The following is an 18,160-nucleotide window of genomic DNA, read 5'->3' as shown; positions in this document are numbered from 1 at the left end:
GGAAGAAGAAAAGATCAGACCGTGATCAAACTTGAAGGGATGATCGGCAACAATTGTAAAATAAAGCTGTACTAGTTTGTATTTTCTTGTTAACGACTGCAATTACAAGCACAAAACATTCAGACGTTGGACCTCATTACGAGGACAATGTTCCTACGAAGCTGTTAACATGGCTGATGAAAATTAATATTCCACTCATATTCCCATTTACATGCAGCTGTGTATAACACAAAACGCTGACATGATGTACATCCTACGGCAACACAATTTAAACAACTTAAATAATCCTCTATACACCTACCGCACATTGGTGCGTTAGTTATGCTGGTTGATTAGAACTCTGCTCAGGATGACCCTGCTGATGGCCCTCCTCTCTACCTCTTCCGCTAGACTGTGGCTATTTGGATCGTGGCCCATGCCTCCGACTCATTATATGAATCGTTTCTGTTTCATGTAATGTGCTGTAACTCCGTTACGCTGCTCATTCTGGCCACATGACATCTATTGCTTCTGTCCATCCGGGGAGAGGGAGCCTCCTCTGTTGTTCTCCCTCAGGTTTCTTTCCTTTTTTCCCTATAAAAGGGTTTACTATATTTATTTGGGAGAGTTTTTCCTGATCCGATGTGAGATCCTGGGACAGGGATGTTGTGTGTACAGATTGTAAAGCCCTCCGAGGCAAATCTTGCACTGGTGATTTTGGGCTATACAAAATAAACTGAATTGAATTGAAGGATGGTGGGTTGGATCTTTGATGAGATTTTATTAGGTCACCAATCTGATCATAAAAAGGATAAATGTGTATTTGTCCCACTTGAACAGGTTCAACGAAGCCAACATGACACTCTGGGCGATGTCACTAATTCAGTCACTCAACGTTATTGTTTTAGTTAACACTCACTTCCTACAGGAGTTGGTGAAACCGGGCTAAAAAAGAGTAAATATTGGAGGTGCATTCCTCAGTAGGACATAATCAGGACTCTAAGTAAATGCTCATATTGTTGACCTTATGCTGTGTTTACAGGTCTTTGTCCCCCGATGAGCCAAAAAACTAAATTAATGATGGTCACGCATGAAAATGTAGAAAATGTTGTGACTGAATTCATTCTCATAAAATGTAAGTAGGTGATTATTCCACTCCGTATTAGATTATGATGAAAACCCAATTTATATTCTCTTTGTCCATATTTCCAAAGCAGTGCTCCTATGACTCATGAAATACAGAAACAGGCTCTGTCGGAAAGCCTTCCTGCTCCGTGGAGTCAACCCGGGTTAATGAAACTTTAACTGTTGTCAATGTTGATACTTGTTGCTCTGGCAACACATATTCAGAACGTCAACTTACAATTATGATAAAATCAAACCCACCCGAGCCCAGCAGGGTACAGGACAGTATTGGTTCAGTGGGAAAGAAAAACATTTATAAAAAGACCCAAAAGCATGTGTGTGAAAGGGGATTATGTTACGTGTGAGCGAAGTTCCTCTCACCATGCGTCATGGACACCGGCCTGACCCAACGCCCGCAAAGGAACTCGCACCCCTCCCAGGAACTCATCCCCGAACTTCAGGTTGCTGGCGTTCCACAGATCCACCCTGAACACAAACCACAACGCACAGTTCAACCTCGGGAGACGCTGAGAGTTCAGCACTGGTCCAAACACAGAATATTCTTGTCTACGGGCTCACCTCAGTGCCAGCTTGTCAACATCCTCTTCCTCAACATCAAACTGACGCTTTGTGTAGCTTAACGGCCGCGTCACCTAGAAAGGGAGGCAGAGTGAACATTTAGCATAAAACATGTGGAAGTCGGGACGACCTTCTGCTGACCTGAAGGGTCGTCTACTTCCAGAAAAACAGACGGAACATTGAGACCCAAACAATTTGTTGATTAATCAAAATCAACAGCAGAAATGTCTTCAATTATTTAGATATTTCTTAATAATTGGTAGACGAGTTATAAATAATGAAAATAATTGGAAGTTGTAGCCCTAATTGAGACATCAGGTGCTTCATTATTATATTGCAAAGCAACAGATGCTCTTTTGCAGTGTGGAAAACCGGATTTTCCTGATTTTGTTAAAATTAGGCATTTTGTTTTTAATTAGCCCAAAGCAACCTAAAACCGCCTTTAAGCTCACTATCTTGGCAGATTTGGATCAAATGGGATCTATCAGATATCGGACTGTTACATTGTCCATATAAGTTTGGAGCCATGAGAAAATAAAATCGCAAACAATAAAAAAAAAAAACACATGACAGAGACATGATAAGTAGTCTGTGTGGACTGGGGCCTCAGAAGAGGGGCTGCATGCAGAAAGCACCACAGGGTATGAGTCCTGTCCAAGTGGTGGTCGGGAATAAATGAGACGGTCTTGTCGGATAGAAATCAATGGGCCAGATTGTTTGCTGGTGGTTTGTCTGAATCAATCATACTCTTGTCCTGCTGTCGTCTAGTGCTGCAGCAGGGAGGCCACAGGGCGGAGCGACACAAACACGTCAAAGCAGAGCGGCTGCTGAACGAGGGTTAATGAGGGCAGTGTGAAAGAAGGTTTGTGTGTGTATACAAATATCTATTAATGCGTATATAAAATCATGATTCAAAAGAAATAAAGTTTTTGAAAACATTAAGATAGTTCAAATATTACAAACATTGATGCATTTCCAGTCGCTTTTGCAAGACACCAATCTTAACAACTACAAAAGTAACGGTATGAAAGTGAGTGTGTGTGTACACAATTATCTATAAATATTATTTGTTCTTTTACGTAAAAACGTATGGTTTGAGCACCCACATGCTAATTACAGTTAGTCTTACACAAAATAAATCAACAATTGTATAGCACTGTATTGCTTGGGTGTCCACACTCAATTTGAACCCACACTATATCTCTCGCTTTGACTGACAGCCAACAAGAAGACACATCTGTTCAATGAGAGACAAATTACGGTCGAACAACCAACAAGCCGATACATTTACCTCAAAATAGAAAACCTCCTCAAACTGTGGATTGTTGGTTTTCCTCTTCACTTTGGTCTTCTTGGCTTCCGACCTGAGAGACGCACAATGAGAAAAAAAAACACGTGTTTATCGAAAGTAAACACAAGGTGAGTTTGGTAAAATCACGTGTGAGCAACCAGACCTTGAAGGTCCTAGTAAGGAGACAGCCGCGTAGGGATCACACTGGCCGTTGACGATTGGAAGACCTTGGCACTCCAAAACACTGTTGAGAAACACACAAAACATAAATTAATAAGCACACGAGAGCAGAGGCACACACCTGTAACACATTAACGTGATGCTAATTAGCACAGAGAGATCTCGTCTAATCTACTCTGAATCCATCCATCCATTTTCAGCCGCTTATCCGGGGTCGTGTCGCAGTGGCAGCAGCCCCAGCAGGCTCACCCAGGCTTCCCTCTTACCAGCAACATTTTCCAGCTCATTCTGGGGGACCCCGAGGCGTTCCCAGGCCAGCCGGGAGATATAATCTCTCCAGCGTGTCCTGGGTCTTCCCAGAAGTCTCTTACCAGTTGGACGTGCCTGGAAAACCTCTAATGGGAGGCGTACAGGAAGCATCTGAATTAGATGTCCGAACCGCCTCAGCTGACTCCTTTCAATACGAACGATTCCACTCTGAATGACTTGCCTTATTGCTGAAACGTCAGGAATAATGACACTAAAAGGGGAATGGTCTAATATATAAAATACATATAATACAGATAAAAGCTGTTCACAAGGTGCTTTAACAGAATCCTCATTATGCTGAGGTATTTTTTTCAATGCTTTACTATTATTTTGGCAGCATAAAAAAACAAAAAACAAGAAACAGGATAAAACGATCTCCAAATGCCAAAAGCCAAGGGCCACACAGAGTATGGAGAGTAGGAGCCTACTCTCAGAGGCCTCTTAAATCTCGATTAATTCATCACATCGTCAAATGGCTAATGCCAAAGGGTCACCAGTCCTGCCGAGACAACTGAGAGTTGACACCCAATCCTCTGTGTCAACCCCCATATACATTTTAAAAGCATTATAAAAAGCTATTTTCAGTAAACGAGAAGAGATGGTACCTGCCCAGCATGATACAGCAGCAAAGACATTTGAACATCGAGCCGCTTAAGACAGAGATATGTTGAAAAGACCAGTAGCAGACCTTGACCAGAAACACAAAGACGTGTGACACACATGAAACTTTTGTGTGGATTTAAGAAACTTACTGCAGCTATGCAATATACCTTGTTTGGCTTGTCACAGCAGGAAAAGCACAGGTGTTACAAATAACAATAAAATGTCTCTCATTCATTGGGTACAGTAAGCAAAGCCAGCATGCACAAAACCAAGGCCCTGAAACACTGTTATGAATTACACATCTTCTTTCCCCTTGACAGTACATCTAAATGAAAACTTCAACTTTACCAAGTGCAAACACAACTCCGAAGAACATCTAGCATCTCCAAATGTCCACGTCATATGTGTACATTTGCAAATAAATCTGTATTTGTGACGTGGGTAATAAAGACACAAGCACACACTTACAGTGCTTGAGTGACAGGAAGACGACATCTAACGAGAGCGTTGTATCGAGCAATCCTCTCCACCGCCCCCGATTTCACAGACATAAAACATCTGGTCCATTCATGCTGCAGCTCTACTCCTACGCTGGGAATCCTTGCTCAGTAATTTTGGGCCAAGTTAAGAGCACTCTGAGAGTTTTCTCAGCATGCAAAAATGGTCCATAGTGTCAATGCTAGGTGTGTCTGTAAGAACTGCAGAAGCGGAGAGAAAAGACAGATGAAAAGAGACGGAGGGATGTAATTCCATTTGAACTGCTGGCGTAGAGTTGTGCCAATTTTAAATCCTGTGTGATCCAGCGACTACAAACACAGCACAAAGACCACTTGAGAGCGGCCGGAGAAAAAAAATAAAACAATAAAAGCATAGGAGAGGATATGACTTTAGATTTCTGACTCACAGAGGAATCAGACTGAGAGCAAGGGAGCTATAGGAAAACAAGCTCACAAGAGGCAACAAACAGACAGAAAAGCAGCCCAACGTCTTTCTTTTCCAGTTCTGCTGGAAATTCATTTTTCCATATTGCATTGCATACATTCATGCAAATGCATGTATTTAATTCAATTCCACTTTATTGCCTACAACATAACAGACTTGTTGTTAGAAGGTAATTTTAATTAGCCGCTGTTTTATGTACTTTAAACAAAAAGTACAAGCAGACAGATATATGTGTGTTTTGTTTCACCAGAACATCTGTCTGTTTGTCTTTCTATCTATCCATCTATCTATCTGTCCATCCATCTATTCCTGTGCTCTGTGTCCAATGACATCATGCTGTGTAAAAGGGATTAGCAAATGGGACAGGACACCCAGCGGGTCGAATCACTTCCTGTGTGTCACGATGATGCACCACAACTCACACCGCATGATAAATTACACAGCAAATTGCAACGCTGCCCACAAATGAACTGGCAACACACACACACACGCACACACACACACACACACACACACACACACACACACACACGTCCCTAATAAGGAATAAGGAGAGGGCTGGGTTAAGCATCACTAATGCCAGAGCGCTTCCTGTCCAATAAGCTTGTTTATATAACCCCTGCTTGGCCTACTATCCAGCCCCCTCCTCTCCCTCTCTCACCACTGTGAGCTCTGACATGCCAGACAGTGGTGGTGGAGCAGACCTGTTTGTTTTAGTCGACATTACTCGTATAAGGTTCATGTGCTTCTTTAGTGTGCCCACGTAATCTGTCAAAAACAATTTGGCTCACGTAAGAGGGAAATTGATTACATCACGGTGCCAAAACCACATGCAAAAAAAGCGAATGTGATTATGAGTCCGTGTTGGGTGCACTATTGCAAGTAAGGTACATAGTGTATTGAAACAGAACAGGGACCTGTGTATCTTCCATAAGAAAGTGTTTGTTGTCAGATGTTTCTTGTTCTTAGATGTCATTCACGCATTAAACCACAAATTAACCACACCTGACAAATTAAATAGTGAAACTAGTAAATATTAAGTATATTACTCCAAGGGGAACCCCATTGATATTCACACATCCAAGTGTGTTTTCATGTTTTGGATATTGTTGTAGCCCCAGAATGAGCTGTATAAAATCTGATAAAGTGCCTTAAGTGATGTCACTTGAGACCGCGTCAGTTGGAAGTTGCAAGTTTGAAGAAGAAAGAAGTCGGAAAGTATGACATGAGAAAGAAGTGAGTCCTCTGTGACTAGTCCACCTCTCGGTGTAAGGCTGCACAGAATAACACACCCGAATGTGAGACCAGACTGCTGTTGGTCTAATGGCATTGAAGGTAATGTAGATGCCATGTTTTGACAAAGAAGAAGAAGAATGTGTGGAATAAAAAGACAATTTATTTGTGTCTACTTCATCACTTGTGTTACTATTAAGTAAAAGCACGGTATTAGTATGAAGTATAAGTACTTGTGATCCAAAAACTGGCCACTGTAAGTTCCAACATTAAACATTATATTATTTGGTTATTATTACTGCTGCATTATTCTTTAATGGCATTTTATAGTTGTAGTTGTTGGAAGAAGTGCTTGATTTTGCTTCTGTTGCACTATGGATTATATATATAAATTGTATTCTTATGTACGTGCTACTTGAGGCTTCATGCATTTTAATGTACACTAAGTTGACCTGCGATAAAACACGCTGTGATGATTAACATTACTCCTTGTCGAAAGACATTTTTTTTCTAAATCGGTTAGTTTGATCTGTGGAGCTGAATGCACGCAGCTCTCTCTCTCTTCGTCCTTCTGGTACATGTGTGTCTTCCTCGAGAAATCTGACCAGATGACCTGCTGCTCTAAGCTCCTTACCCACACTGTGCTCTGGGAACGGAGCCACGCTGGCTCGTCATTGGACTTTACTGCTGCACGTTACAGAAGGAGAGCTGGAGAGCAAACAAGCACACACAGACATCCACACACAGAATAATCCATCCAGACCGTGAGCATATCACTGAGCCCCGCAGACGCTGAAGTTCACACATCACATATGTCTGTGGTATGTTTAAAAACACACACACAGCAACACATGCACACTGAAACAATGAGTAACGGCAGATTTATGAGTCAATGACGTCCACAACGTATTGATTCACATCAAAAACAGAACCGAATTATTGTAAATGAGTCTACTGAATAGTGCCCTAAAAAGATATATGGCATTAAAAATACTTCTTTCCTGATTCAACAGCAGGTACGTGTCCAAAATCTCACTTTACCACGCCCAAGAAGAAAAGTCAGGGGATCCCCAAAGTCGGCAGGGTACATCCTCTAGGGACCATGAATGTATAAATGTTGTGGTATCCATCCAGTAGTTTCAGAGATATTTCAGTTTGGACCAAAATGGTGGACCAACTGACATTGCAGCCCCATTGCCAGCGTGGCCCCAAATAAAAGACATGAACTCACATAAAGTTTGTATATTCCTGTAAACAGCAGAAAAGCAATCTTTGAGACTTCAGGAAGTGGCCAGGAAATTCTTTTCTTCTGTCTTTTTTTTTTTTTATAAAACTGCACAAGTCAGTTACACATAAGGACTGTGTGTGTATGTGTGTTTGTGTGTGTGTGTGTGTGTGTGTGTGTGTGTGTGTGTGTGTGTGTGTGTGTGTGTTTGTGTGTGTGTGTGTGTGTGTGTGTGTGTGTGTGTGTGTGTGTGTGTGTGTGTGTGTGTGCGTGTGTGTGCGTGTATGTGTGTGCAGTCTCACCGTGTGGCTAATTTATGGTTGATGACCCCACTGTCTGTGATGACTTCACTCAGACGCAGCTCCAGGTGCACTTTTCCCTGTGGAACACAAATGCACACAAATGGATACTTTTTGTGCACACAAATTTAAATGCCCACAAAGTGCTCATGAGCACGGTCCACCATGCAGCAAGGTGCCAAAATATGCAGTGGCATTTGTTTGTGTGCATGTGAGAGTTGTCATGTGACGCAAGACTAACCTACTTTATCCACTTAAAACAAAGTATAGTTTTAGGCTCGGTGACAATCGATACCTCACAATAAATAATCCAACAGCTTCAGTTGTGAGCCATAATTTAGAAAAGCATGTAATCCTTGAAGTTATCTGAAAACACATTTGGTGGAGATCCCTGGTTTTGATTGGAAAGCGTAGATTCCAGCAGCTTCACCCATAGATTGAATAGCTAGTTTGTTAGTTTCTCTCCCAGTATTACCAGGAACAAAAAATCTCAAACATGCAGCTATACGCACATCATATATATGCATGTATGGGGCTGGAATTGACTGTAACATTCAACAGATTCATAGAAGCTAAGTATTAGCCAAGTAAACAGTCAACCAACAATTCTTCTTTGATGAATCCCCATGCAATACAAAACATAGACAGCCGTGAAAAAGTGGCATTCCTCCACTAACAGAGACTCCGTATGTAAATAGCTACGAGACCTGAACATCATGCTGGAGTTATTTTCCCTCTCTAAAGTGATTGGATTAATGACATAATGACAGCGCAGTGGGTCCAGCTGTCTAGAAAAGCTCCATTAATTAACAGCGTCAGTATGCAAACTCACAGGCGTCGCTCTTTCTTGGCCGATTAAAGCAGAGGGAACAAACACACGCACTTACACATCTGCACACAGGCCAAACAATGTGCCCTCTATTGAAAAGAGAAGAGAGACACTCTATCTTCCTACTTCATTTGATCCATCTCCCTCGCTTTCTCTCTTTTCTCTCATTCTCTCACACATCCTTCCTCTCCCCGGCTCCTCGGATGAATGTGTCTCTGTTTCAGATCGCTGCTCCAGGGCTACACACACCCATCTGTCTGCAGATGTTACTGTTCACTGTGTCTCTCACCATGTGCTGGGTGTGTGCGTACATGCGTGTGTGTGTGTGTGTGTGTGTGTGTGTGTGTACAATCGTGTGTGTAACCATGAGTGTGGGTGAGTGAGTCTGCTGAAATACTGAATAGTAGAAAATGTTGCACATGTGTCAAGTGAGCATGTGGGACAAGTGAGGGGAAAAACGCATCAGCATCGGCTGGATTACGAGTGTGTCTTAAGGGCATTTCCCCAAACTTGGTGTACACAATTACATTGAGTGTTTAGTTTGTTTACAACTTGCTGAGAATACCTTTAAGAGGCGCTAATCGCAAAAGGCTACTAAGTACACTTTTAAATGCTTGCGTGAATTGTGCGGACTTTCCTCTTCTCAACGTGTCGGTTCGTCTTAGTGATCAACACACTCTTGTTATTTGTGTTGTTCCTAATGTTTGCACTTATGTTTGGAGGTGAATTTGATTGTCAGTGCTAACAAAGTAAAATAAAGTGTAAACACTGCCGATTAAACAATCGACACTTGAGATGAAAAGTTAACATTCTCGTCAACACTTCCCAAAAATGGACTGATTTGCTTTGATGTGCTTTTTCCTCAATCATACAAACACCATGAACATATTTCCTTAACATTCAGTGATACCATATTATTTGTATTATTCTCAACAGCAAATCTGAACAACAAGCACAGAACCCAAACACACACATTACTTTTTTTTATTACAGCCAGCTGGCATTAAAAAAGTGAGAATGTGGAAAATGTAGTGATCTTGATTAAACTCTGTGTTCACTCTCTCACCAACAGATCACAAACTAAGCAAAAGGGCTCCAGAGCACACGGAGGGAGCCGGGTGACTTTGACCCTGCAGGCTCAGGTGTTTCAGGTGCACACATGCTGTGTTTGTTTGAGTTCTGCCCTGCTTCAAACATTAACATGCAGAAACACTATCCCACATCAATGCACATACTGTATGCACATATCTCAGGCTGGGTGTCGCTTGAAAACCCAAAATATAAATATTCTTTTCATACCCTCATACCATAAATATATATTTTTTTATACTAAAAGGAGCCAAATTTCTCTCCGATTTTAAAGCATGTTGTTATCTTAGTGTTGTTGCCATCTTTCGAAACAAACTCCAACCAAAACTTGCTCAGATTAGCTAACCCTCATACCAGACTACGCAAGGTTATATTAGCAAAACCCAGAAGTGTATTGAAATTAGCAAGGGTGTGTTTAATTTAATGTAGATTTCCACAGTGCTAATTCCATCAGTACAGAGTCATATAAAACTCATTCACGGGAGAACCAGGGAAATTAGAAAGCAACTTCTGTCTGTAATATGAGCCTGTCTCAAATAAAGGCCTGGCTCTTTCTGCCACTGACCCCGCCACTGAGGTAACTACTGAGAATGAGTGGAAGTCTGACGTTAACTGTTGTCAAAACTGAGGCAGTTGTACACAAAGCATCACAAAGCAGAGCATCAAATCAATTAGAGCAAGTGATCGCCACCAGCCCATTTTGGTCGACGCTAAAACACATCCAGTGTCAAGTGGTATCTGTGAGAAAGCTGAGAAACAAAAACAACTGGAGGATCTGCGAGAGAATAGGGAGAAAGGAACAGAGAGGAGTGCTTTGCTTTTAAAATGTGTGTATCTATGTCTGCACTGACCTGCACTTCCGAGTCAGCGCTGACAGGTTGTAGCTGGAACCAGGTGTCTTTGCCGTGATATTTCTGCAGGTCCTCTTTCTTCACTGCAACCTTGCCTGCACACACACATTAAAACACAACGACAAATGAGGTGAAAACATAATTAACTTTCCCATGTGAGCGTGTACCTATGTACGTGCTCACATCTCTTATTAATGCATGCGGACACCTGGTGCAGAAATATTCACAAAGGGTACTGTTGGTGACCTGGATGTGACCTTGCCCTTTCTACCCTGAAACTAACTAGTCATTTCTCTGTGAGCAACACCCATGCACGCACGCACACACACGCACACACGCGCACACACACGCACACACGCGCACACAAACGCACAATTTTTCCGTTGGTGGTCGGTCACAGGCACACAAATACGAACCCACTAATATGCGCACTGACACACCCAACGACACTGACAAAAACATCCGCCCTCACACAAACTGACACACACGTTTTTTCGTTTGATACTGACAGGTGCGATAAAATCTGTATGCTTGTGACCACAACTCATTTAAATATGTAAACATGAAATATTTAAAGATATAAAATATTCACACTATTTCAAAGTGTTACAGCTATAAATGTTACAAAATGTTGTCACTAATATTACTTGGCAGACACGTTGTTTAGTTGCTGGGAAAACACTCAATTGCTTTGCTATATTTTAGCAATAATCGTTTTTCAAAATCAACATGTTTTTAATATTAGTTAATCTGTAGATTTCTTTTGATAAAAGACGAATCCCTTGATTTATATAATTTTGGAAAACAGTGAAAAGTGCCTGTCTCAATTTCCAAAGTGCAAGTTACAGTGATATATATATATATATATATATATATATATATATATATATATATATATATATATATATATATATATATATATATATATATATATATATATATATATATATATATACATATATATATATACATATATATATATATATATATATATATATATATATATATATATATATATATGAATTCTCAACATTTATTTCAGATAAAATACTTATACCTCATTTCTGCCAATCATCATATTGGAAACCGTGTTTTAGACATTTACCTATTTTTAGTTTTTGTTTGAACCTATGAAGTTCATGCTGACATTTTTTCAATGCCAAACTCCAAATTCAAAGCATATCTATGACGTAGATTGGCTCCAGCAAAACAAAGCACAGAGAAGTTTGGATAACAACACAAACAGAGGAAGAGTGATCCATCAGCTGTTTACTCACCGATACTGGAGTCCCTCCTGAAGACGTCCCTGTCGAAGATGTAGAAGGAGAGGTGTCTGAAGCTACGTGGAATCTCACAGTAAAAGTCCTCCCCGTAGAACGGACTGGAGGTGATAGGAGACACAGGCGAACTGGGATTAGAGACTCCTCTTGTCAGATTGAGCATGTTCCACCACAAATTAAATTTGACATATCTAGTTGTTGAAAGATGAGAAAGAAGCATGTTGTTAGAGGAAAAAAGAGGGAATGGACTCAGGAATGCAACATCTCCTGTCGAAATGAAGAAGATGGCCTGTCCAGCCAGCTCGAGAAAGTGTCTACAAGGGAACCTTTAACTGATTATGAAACTGTCTATGTATTGTATAACACAACCATGAGTGAGAAGATTGCCTGATTCTTAATGCTTGTCATCGGTGCCACCGGGTCCAACTCTAGCAAAATCAAACAAAATCCTTCAAGTTCCCCAGTGGAGCCTCCAGCAGCGACCAGGGCAGACTGCAGTGGTTAAACGGCAGGTTTTCATAAGGGCCTCTAGCGCTCGGAAACACGACAGCTTTTGTCTACAGGGACGGCCAAAATCAACAGAAAATAAAAGTCTTCTCAGAGCAGCTTTTGAGTGTGATAATCATCTGGGAAAAAACGTTGTGTGATCAACCTCTCAATCATTCTTTATCTACCACCTCTACTAACGGATTAATTGGTTAATCTGTGAACTATTTTTCAGTTTCGTTGTCTGATTGTGGGTCATTAGGGCTGCAAGTGGTGCACTTGAACCTACATACATCACAGACACAAGTCGTTTCCTCATTCTTGCTCAAAGATGATTGATTTTGTCCCTTGGTCAGACATAGAAAAAAAAAGATCACATGCATTTACATCTTGCCATGAGTCATGTGGACTCTACAGCTCGCTCGCCTCCAACAATAGGCCTGTTTGTGACCATTGGCTGGATGCTACATCAACTGCCATGCTCTGCCTCACCTAAACAACGGTCAGAGATGAATTACTGCAATGAGAATCTCATGAGCTGAGCCCTCAAGGTTGCTGCTAACAATTACTGACTTTATCTGTAACTCCTCAGACGTTATGAAACACAGAGGGCTGGTGGATGGACAGGCAGCCAGAGACGCACTCATGAAGAATCCCACAAATCTTAAAGGACCCTGAAATAAATGTAACTACATTTTGTCAACATAGCGAGTGAAGAAGAGGAGGACGTGTTTTTCATGTGTTGGTTGAATCTAAAATGCTAAAACTTCACTTGTGTTATCACACTTGATTATCCAAGAGTTTTCTCTTTAGTCTGGTTTGATATATGATGTATTTACACTGTCCATACAGAAGTCTGCTAAGTTTATAATAACACCTTCTGTGGCGAATTCATATACATATAAAATGATTTCATGAGAGGGATCAAGCTCGTATAGAAAACATGTTTAATCTTTATGAAATACTATTGGCGTTCAATAGCATGACTTCTGTCAACTAACTAAATGTTTAATCGTCCAATTCATGCAGGCTGTTGGGAAATCAAAATGTAATTTTTGTAAGTTTTGACCGATGAGGAAGTGACTATAATTTGACTCTCATGATAGCACCTTCCTGTGTACATACAGACTGAAAGGATGACAAGCAAAAAGGGTGGAGGCCCACTGAACGCACCAGAGGGACTTCTCTATGATCTTGGTCCTGAAGACCTCTTCTTGGTCCAGGTTGACGGTGCAGTAGCAGTCCCTCATCCTGTTTGGCCCCGGGTACGGAGGGATATTTTTTGCTTCTCCTGCACAAAGAAAAAGGGCAGTTATTATTTATAAAACGCTGTTGTAAGCAGTAACAATGTGTTTATTCAGGCACACTGCTTTTTGGGGATTACTTATTCATGAACACTGAAAGCACGCAAAGTTTATGAAAGAAATGGTATGATGTAAAATAGCTTTGAATAATCTGACCGCGCCACGTATAAAGTAGACTTCTTTTGAACTGGACGCAAAAATATTAGGACACGCTCTCTGAAACACGCACACACACACACACACATGTGTTGAGTGTGTGTGTTGTCAGATCTGTGAATGAAAGAATCTGCGTGGGACATTTCCTAGATTCCGCTGAAGCCCAATTTGTTCGTGTGACAGATAGCACTCCCTTTGACAAGAATGTGGTCCAGCCACCCACTGACACACACCGACACACACCGGCACACACACACACACAAACACACAAACACACATACATACATTCTCCTCTATAAAGCATTGATTCATGTTAGCCGGTCCTCTGTTCACTTATTAGGTTTCTCTTCACCCTGACCCACAGGACTCGGGACTCGGGAAAATTGCACGAGTGTTAGTGCACCGTTGCCATTCAGCCGACGTCTCGCACGGTTAAAATTTGATCCCCAACATTTTTGGCTAGTGATGCCATAAAAAACAGATTGGAATTTTTCCCTCTGAAATTGTTTAATTTTAAAAATGAAAAGTGTCCACTGTCTTGCCTTTATACATAAACAAAAACATCACAACAAGAGAGCATTCATACAATACTGTCATATTGTATTTATCTTCAGGAACAAGAGTACAAATCTACCACTTGTGTGGCTTTTTTCTTGGTCCTTTTTTCAAATAGTACAGAATTCTGTGAATGGAAAACACTCCACTGCAGTCATCCAGCTCTGACACCTCATGTCTGGGATTGCACAAGAACTGAATCTAAACACAGAACCAGTTTTCTCAATACCTGAGACAAGTTAGATGTTGCAACAAGGAAGAGAAGTGAGGGGGGCGTGGAGGGGGATGGGAGGGTTGGGGGAGTGAGTTATCATATTAGTCATGAAGCAGTCAAAACAAGCAGTTACACTATTAGGAGGAAACCTGGTGAATATTTTCAAAGGTCCTGCACTGAAATCTGACTGTTGTGATATTCTACGTTTGTCTAAGTGTAAACCATGAAAAGTGGTTGTTGAAATCAACAGTTTTTTCGTTTGTAGCGTGATCCAGCGTTTTTGCCCGTGCCACAGATATCCACTGTCAAAAAACACTTAAAAAAACAACGCCATGTCACTGGGTGTCACGTTGCCTGGCTCTGAGCAAACACATGCACACACACACTCGCACACACACGCGCGCGCGCGCGCACACACACACACACACACACACACACACACACTTTCACACTTTCACACTTTTTATTCATGTTTGAGTAATAACTGTGAAAAACTACAGTGCTCCACTATTACTTATGCTATTTTTTTTAAAGGTTCACATTTCTGGGTGAAGTGAAATGGGTGTAAATGTTGTTTTTGAAAAGTTAGAGAAAACAAAAGCCAGGTGCATCTTTTTTTTTTTTAGCTCTTCTACACATCAGGCTGTTACTGGAAAGTCTTTGTCATATGCCTCATTTCAATTTGCAAACAGAGTGACTGTAATCGGCAGTTGTGAAAGAGCTCATCTGGTACATGTCTACCTCTGATCCATAACTACACAAACGAATATAAAACCACACTGAGACTAACAGAGGAGATTAAGTGTCTCTGTGGGGGTTAAGCCCAACACGGCGTTATGACTTATTTCCCTGATTCATACAGTGTGTGGACCTTTACGCAACAATTCACAACAACAATGTTCATTCATAAATTAAAAAGACACCTAAGCTGTAAAACAAGACGCGCGCTCCACCGCCAGCAGTCTGTGTTTATGTGTGAGAGCAACGGGACAACACAAGTCTTTATCTTTTGTCTCCCTGTTGTCTCCCAATCCCTCTTGTTTATTCTCCCACATTTAATTCATCTACCTCCTGTAATCCTCCTCATTCACCTCTGCTGCTCCTGGATTCCCTCCAATCTCTTTTTTTTTTCTTCTTCAAGCTCTCATTCATGACCTGTGAAGTCCCTTGATTGGATTGCACCATCCAAGATTACCACAGCTTTCTCAGCTCTTGTGTGTGTGTGCGTGTGTGTGTGTGTGTGTGTGTGTGTGTGTGTGTGTGTGTGTGTGTGTGTGTGTGTGTGTGTGTGTGTGTGTGTGAGAGAGAGAGTGAGTGAGTGAGTGAGTTTAATGACTCAACTAGCAGCATATTAAAAAGAAAATCTAATCTTCAGGATAAAGTTTACACACTGTACACATCTACACACATCACACACAGTCAAGGGCACTGTGGTTAAGGATGTATAAGCACAATTTTACTCCAAATATTGTATTTGTTTTTACATTACTGCTGACCTTTCCTTTCTACAAAACCTTCTTCGACTGATCTTAGACGATGCATTTTTCTCCTGCTTTTTTTCCCCCAGCAGCCAAAGAATTCAACTCTAATACTGTATGAAAATCAACTTGTGGAGACTTGAAACTGCTTGAGATAAGTAATCCATCCCAGTGAACATCTATTTGTCTTCAGCTTTCAGTCATTTTTAAACTTGATGGTGAAAAGTACTCTGCGTAGGTGGAGCCGAGTGAAACATCTCGGAATTATAGACCAACCCGGGCAATATTATTGGACGATTACATCTCATCACAGATGGATCGGTATCGGCGTTCAGTCGCCAGATGCAGAAGAGAAGATAGATTTGAGGGTTATTCATGAACAGTATCACATTGCATCGTTTGTTCCCCAATGAGCGGTTAGAAGTTTATGTTTCCATCGTAAAATATCACACTTAATACACGTTAGTCACAATACTTTGATTACCACCCGAAGGGCTCCTGAGGAAATCAATATGGCCAGAGAAACAGCCGGATGGAGGTGCGGTAAACTTTAAAAGTAAAATGCAACATGGTGGGCTGGAAACAGACCGAAAGAATAAACCATAAGGTAGACGAAGCATGAGACTTGAAGACCCACTGAACAGATGAAAAACATCATCTATGTGGGTCGATGATGAGGAGACTCCTGACGTCCTTCAAATAAGTACATGAAACAAACAGAAATGGTGCGTATCTGTCATGATTTCCACATTGTTTTCATGGTTTGAGGTGTGACAAAATGTCAACAACTCGGAGCAAATATGGGATCAGTAACCCCCGTAACCTCTTTCACTACTTCCGAATGCGTCACCATGCAATGTCAACATCACTCTGACTTACAATGCCGTCTGTAGCAATAACCACAGCGGCAGATTCAGAGTGACATCGTGCTGCTTCCTGTTTAGGGGGAGAAGGAAGTGCTGGGCAGTTGTCTTTCCGGATGAGTCGATAAGCAGCATAGTTAGCCACAGTTTATCACAGCGGTGATATTGCATGTGTGTATGTGTGTGTTTATGTTTGAGAGAGCGAGTCTGTTACAAAGAAAAGGATAAGCTTCAACGCGTTAGATTAAAGGCTTCATTATGAAACTAGAGGGTGTAATCCTCTGTCTCAACGCGTTTCTCTCTCACTTTTCATGGCTCATGTGCTGCAGTTTTTTTAATCCACTTTTTTAAAAATCTATGTCAGGGTTGTCTTTTGTTTTCCTTTTCAAAATTAACCTGAATCTAGTTTCACGTTCCTCTATTTCTGATTGCATCCTCTTTTTCATCTCTTTCTCTCCTTTGCTTTCTCCAGAGGCGGTGCGTTGTCCCTCCTCGAGATTCTAAATAAGCAGTACATTCAAAAAGAAAACAACAGCGGCAGCGTTCTCTTTTCATCAAGTGTCACTGCAGCTCAAAGATTTGAGTAAAAACACGGTGCAAAGACACACACCTGTAGGCGTGTGCGAGCGCTGAGATGGGGTGTGTAAGCTAAATTCGCAGAGCTGCAGAAAAATAATGATGACAGGAACACCCCGATGAGGGCGAGAGTGAAGGGCAGCGCTTTGACACATAAAAAAGGTCAACTCCCCGCCTCATTCCTACAGAGGAAAGTGAAGAAAAGGAGACGAAGACGGAAGAAATGAGGAAGCACGAGTGATTGAAGCAAAGCTATGGACACGCTGAATGTGTAGCTTTGTTCCTCTTCCTCTGTTAGCCTGTGTCAGTCGGCCACGCTCAAATTGCTCAGTTACAGACGCGCTGCTTAACTTGTTATTTTAATCTTCTCGGATATAAAAACACATTTGAGGATACACCGCAAACGCTTTCAGTGGCCGTGTACTCGACGAACAGGCCTGCTAAAAAAAAAACACAGGAAAGGAAAGGAAAGAAGAGAGGGGGGTTGTTAGTGAGGAAAATACAAGATGCATACTCAATCAAGGGTGAGAGAGAATGAGAGAGAGAAAGAGAGAGAGAGAGAGAGAGAGAGAGAGAGAGAGAGAGAGAGAGAGAGAGAGAGAGAGAGAGAAGTCAGTCAGATAGAAAACTGGAGAGTGGTTAGCTTTGGAGAAAGCTACAACAGGAAATGAGATGAGGGGAAAGGAATTCCAACTGGATCCAAGATGTAGTTTA

The 18,160-nt window shown here is 41.4% G+C and overlaps 1 protein-coding gene across 2 annotated transcripts in view; it reads right to left on the bottom strand.

Annotated features, from left to right (window-relative positions):
• rasa3 (RAS p21 protein activator 3) overlaps positions 1-18,160 on the bottom strand; it is a 38,022-nt gene that overhangs the window by 7,547 nt on the left and 12,315 nt on the right. For both annotated transcript variants that reach the window (XM_068579780.1, XM_068579791.1), the window contains 8 exons: positions 13,474-13,591; positions 11,812-11,915; positions 10,535-10,629; positions 7,769-7,845; positions 3,138-3,218; positions 2,975-3,047; positions 1,684-1,757; positions 1,486-1,590 (listed from right to left, as the gene is read on the bottom strand). In XM_068579780.1, the coding sequence (XP_068435881.1) occupies positions 1,486-1,590; positions 1,684-1,757; positions 2,975-3,047; positions 3,138-3,218; positions 7,769-7,845; positions 10,535-10,629; positions 11,812-11,915; positions 13,474-13,591 (727 nt within the window). The remainder of the gene's footprint in view (positions 1-1,485; positions 1,591-1,683; positions 1,758-2,974; positions 3,048-3,137; positions 3,219-7,768; positions 7,846-10,534; positions 10,630-11,811; positions 11,916-13,473; positions 13,592-18,160) is intronic.

This window comes from Clinocottus analis, unplaced genomic scaffold (assembly GCF_023055335.1).
Source record: "Clinocottus analis isolate CAN_PGR_092001 unplaced genomic scaffold, fCliAna1.0.p SCAF_1, whole genome shotgun sequence".
Taxonomy (NCBI): Eukaryota; Metazoa; Chordata; class Actinopteri; order Perciformes; family Cottidae; genus Clinocottus; species Clinocottus analis.
Note: the sequence above shows the minus strand (reverse complement) of the source record. Positions and strands in the feature narration are given on the sequence as shown.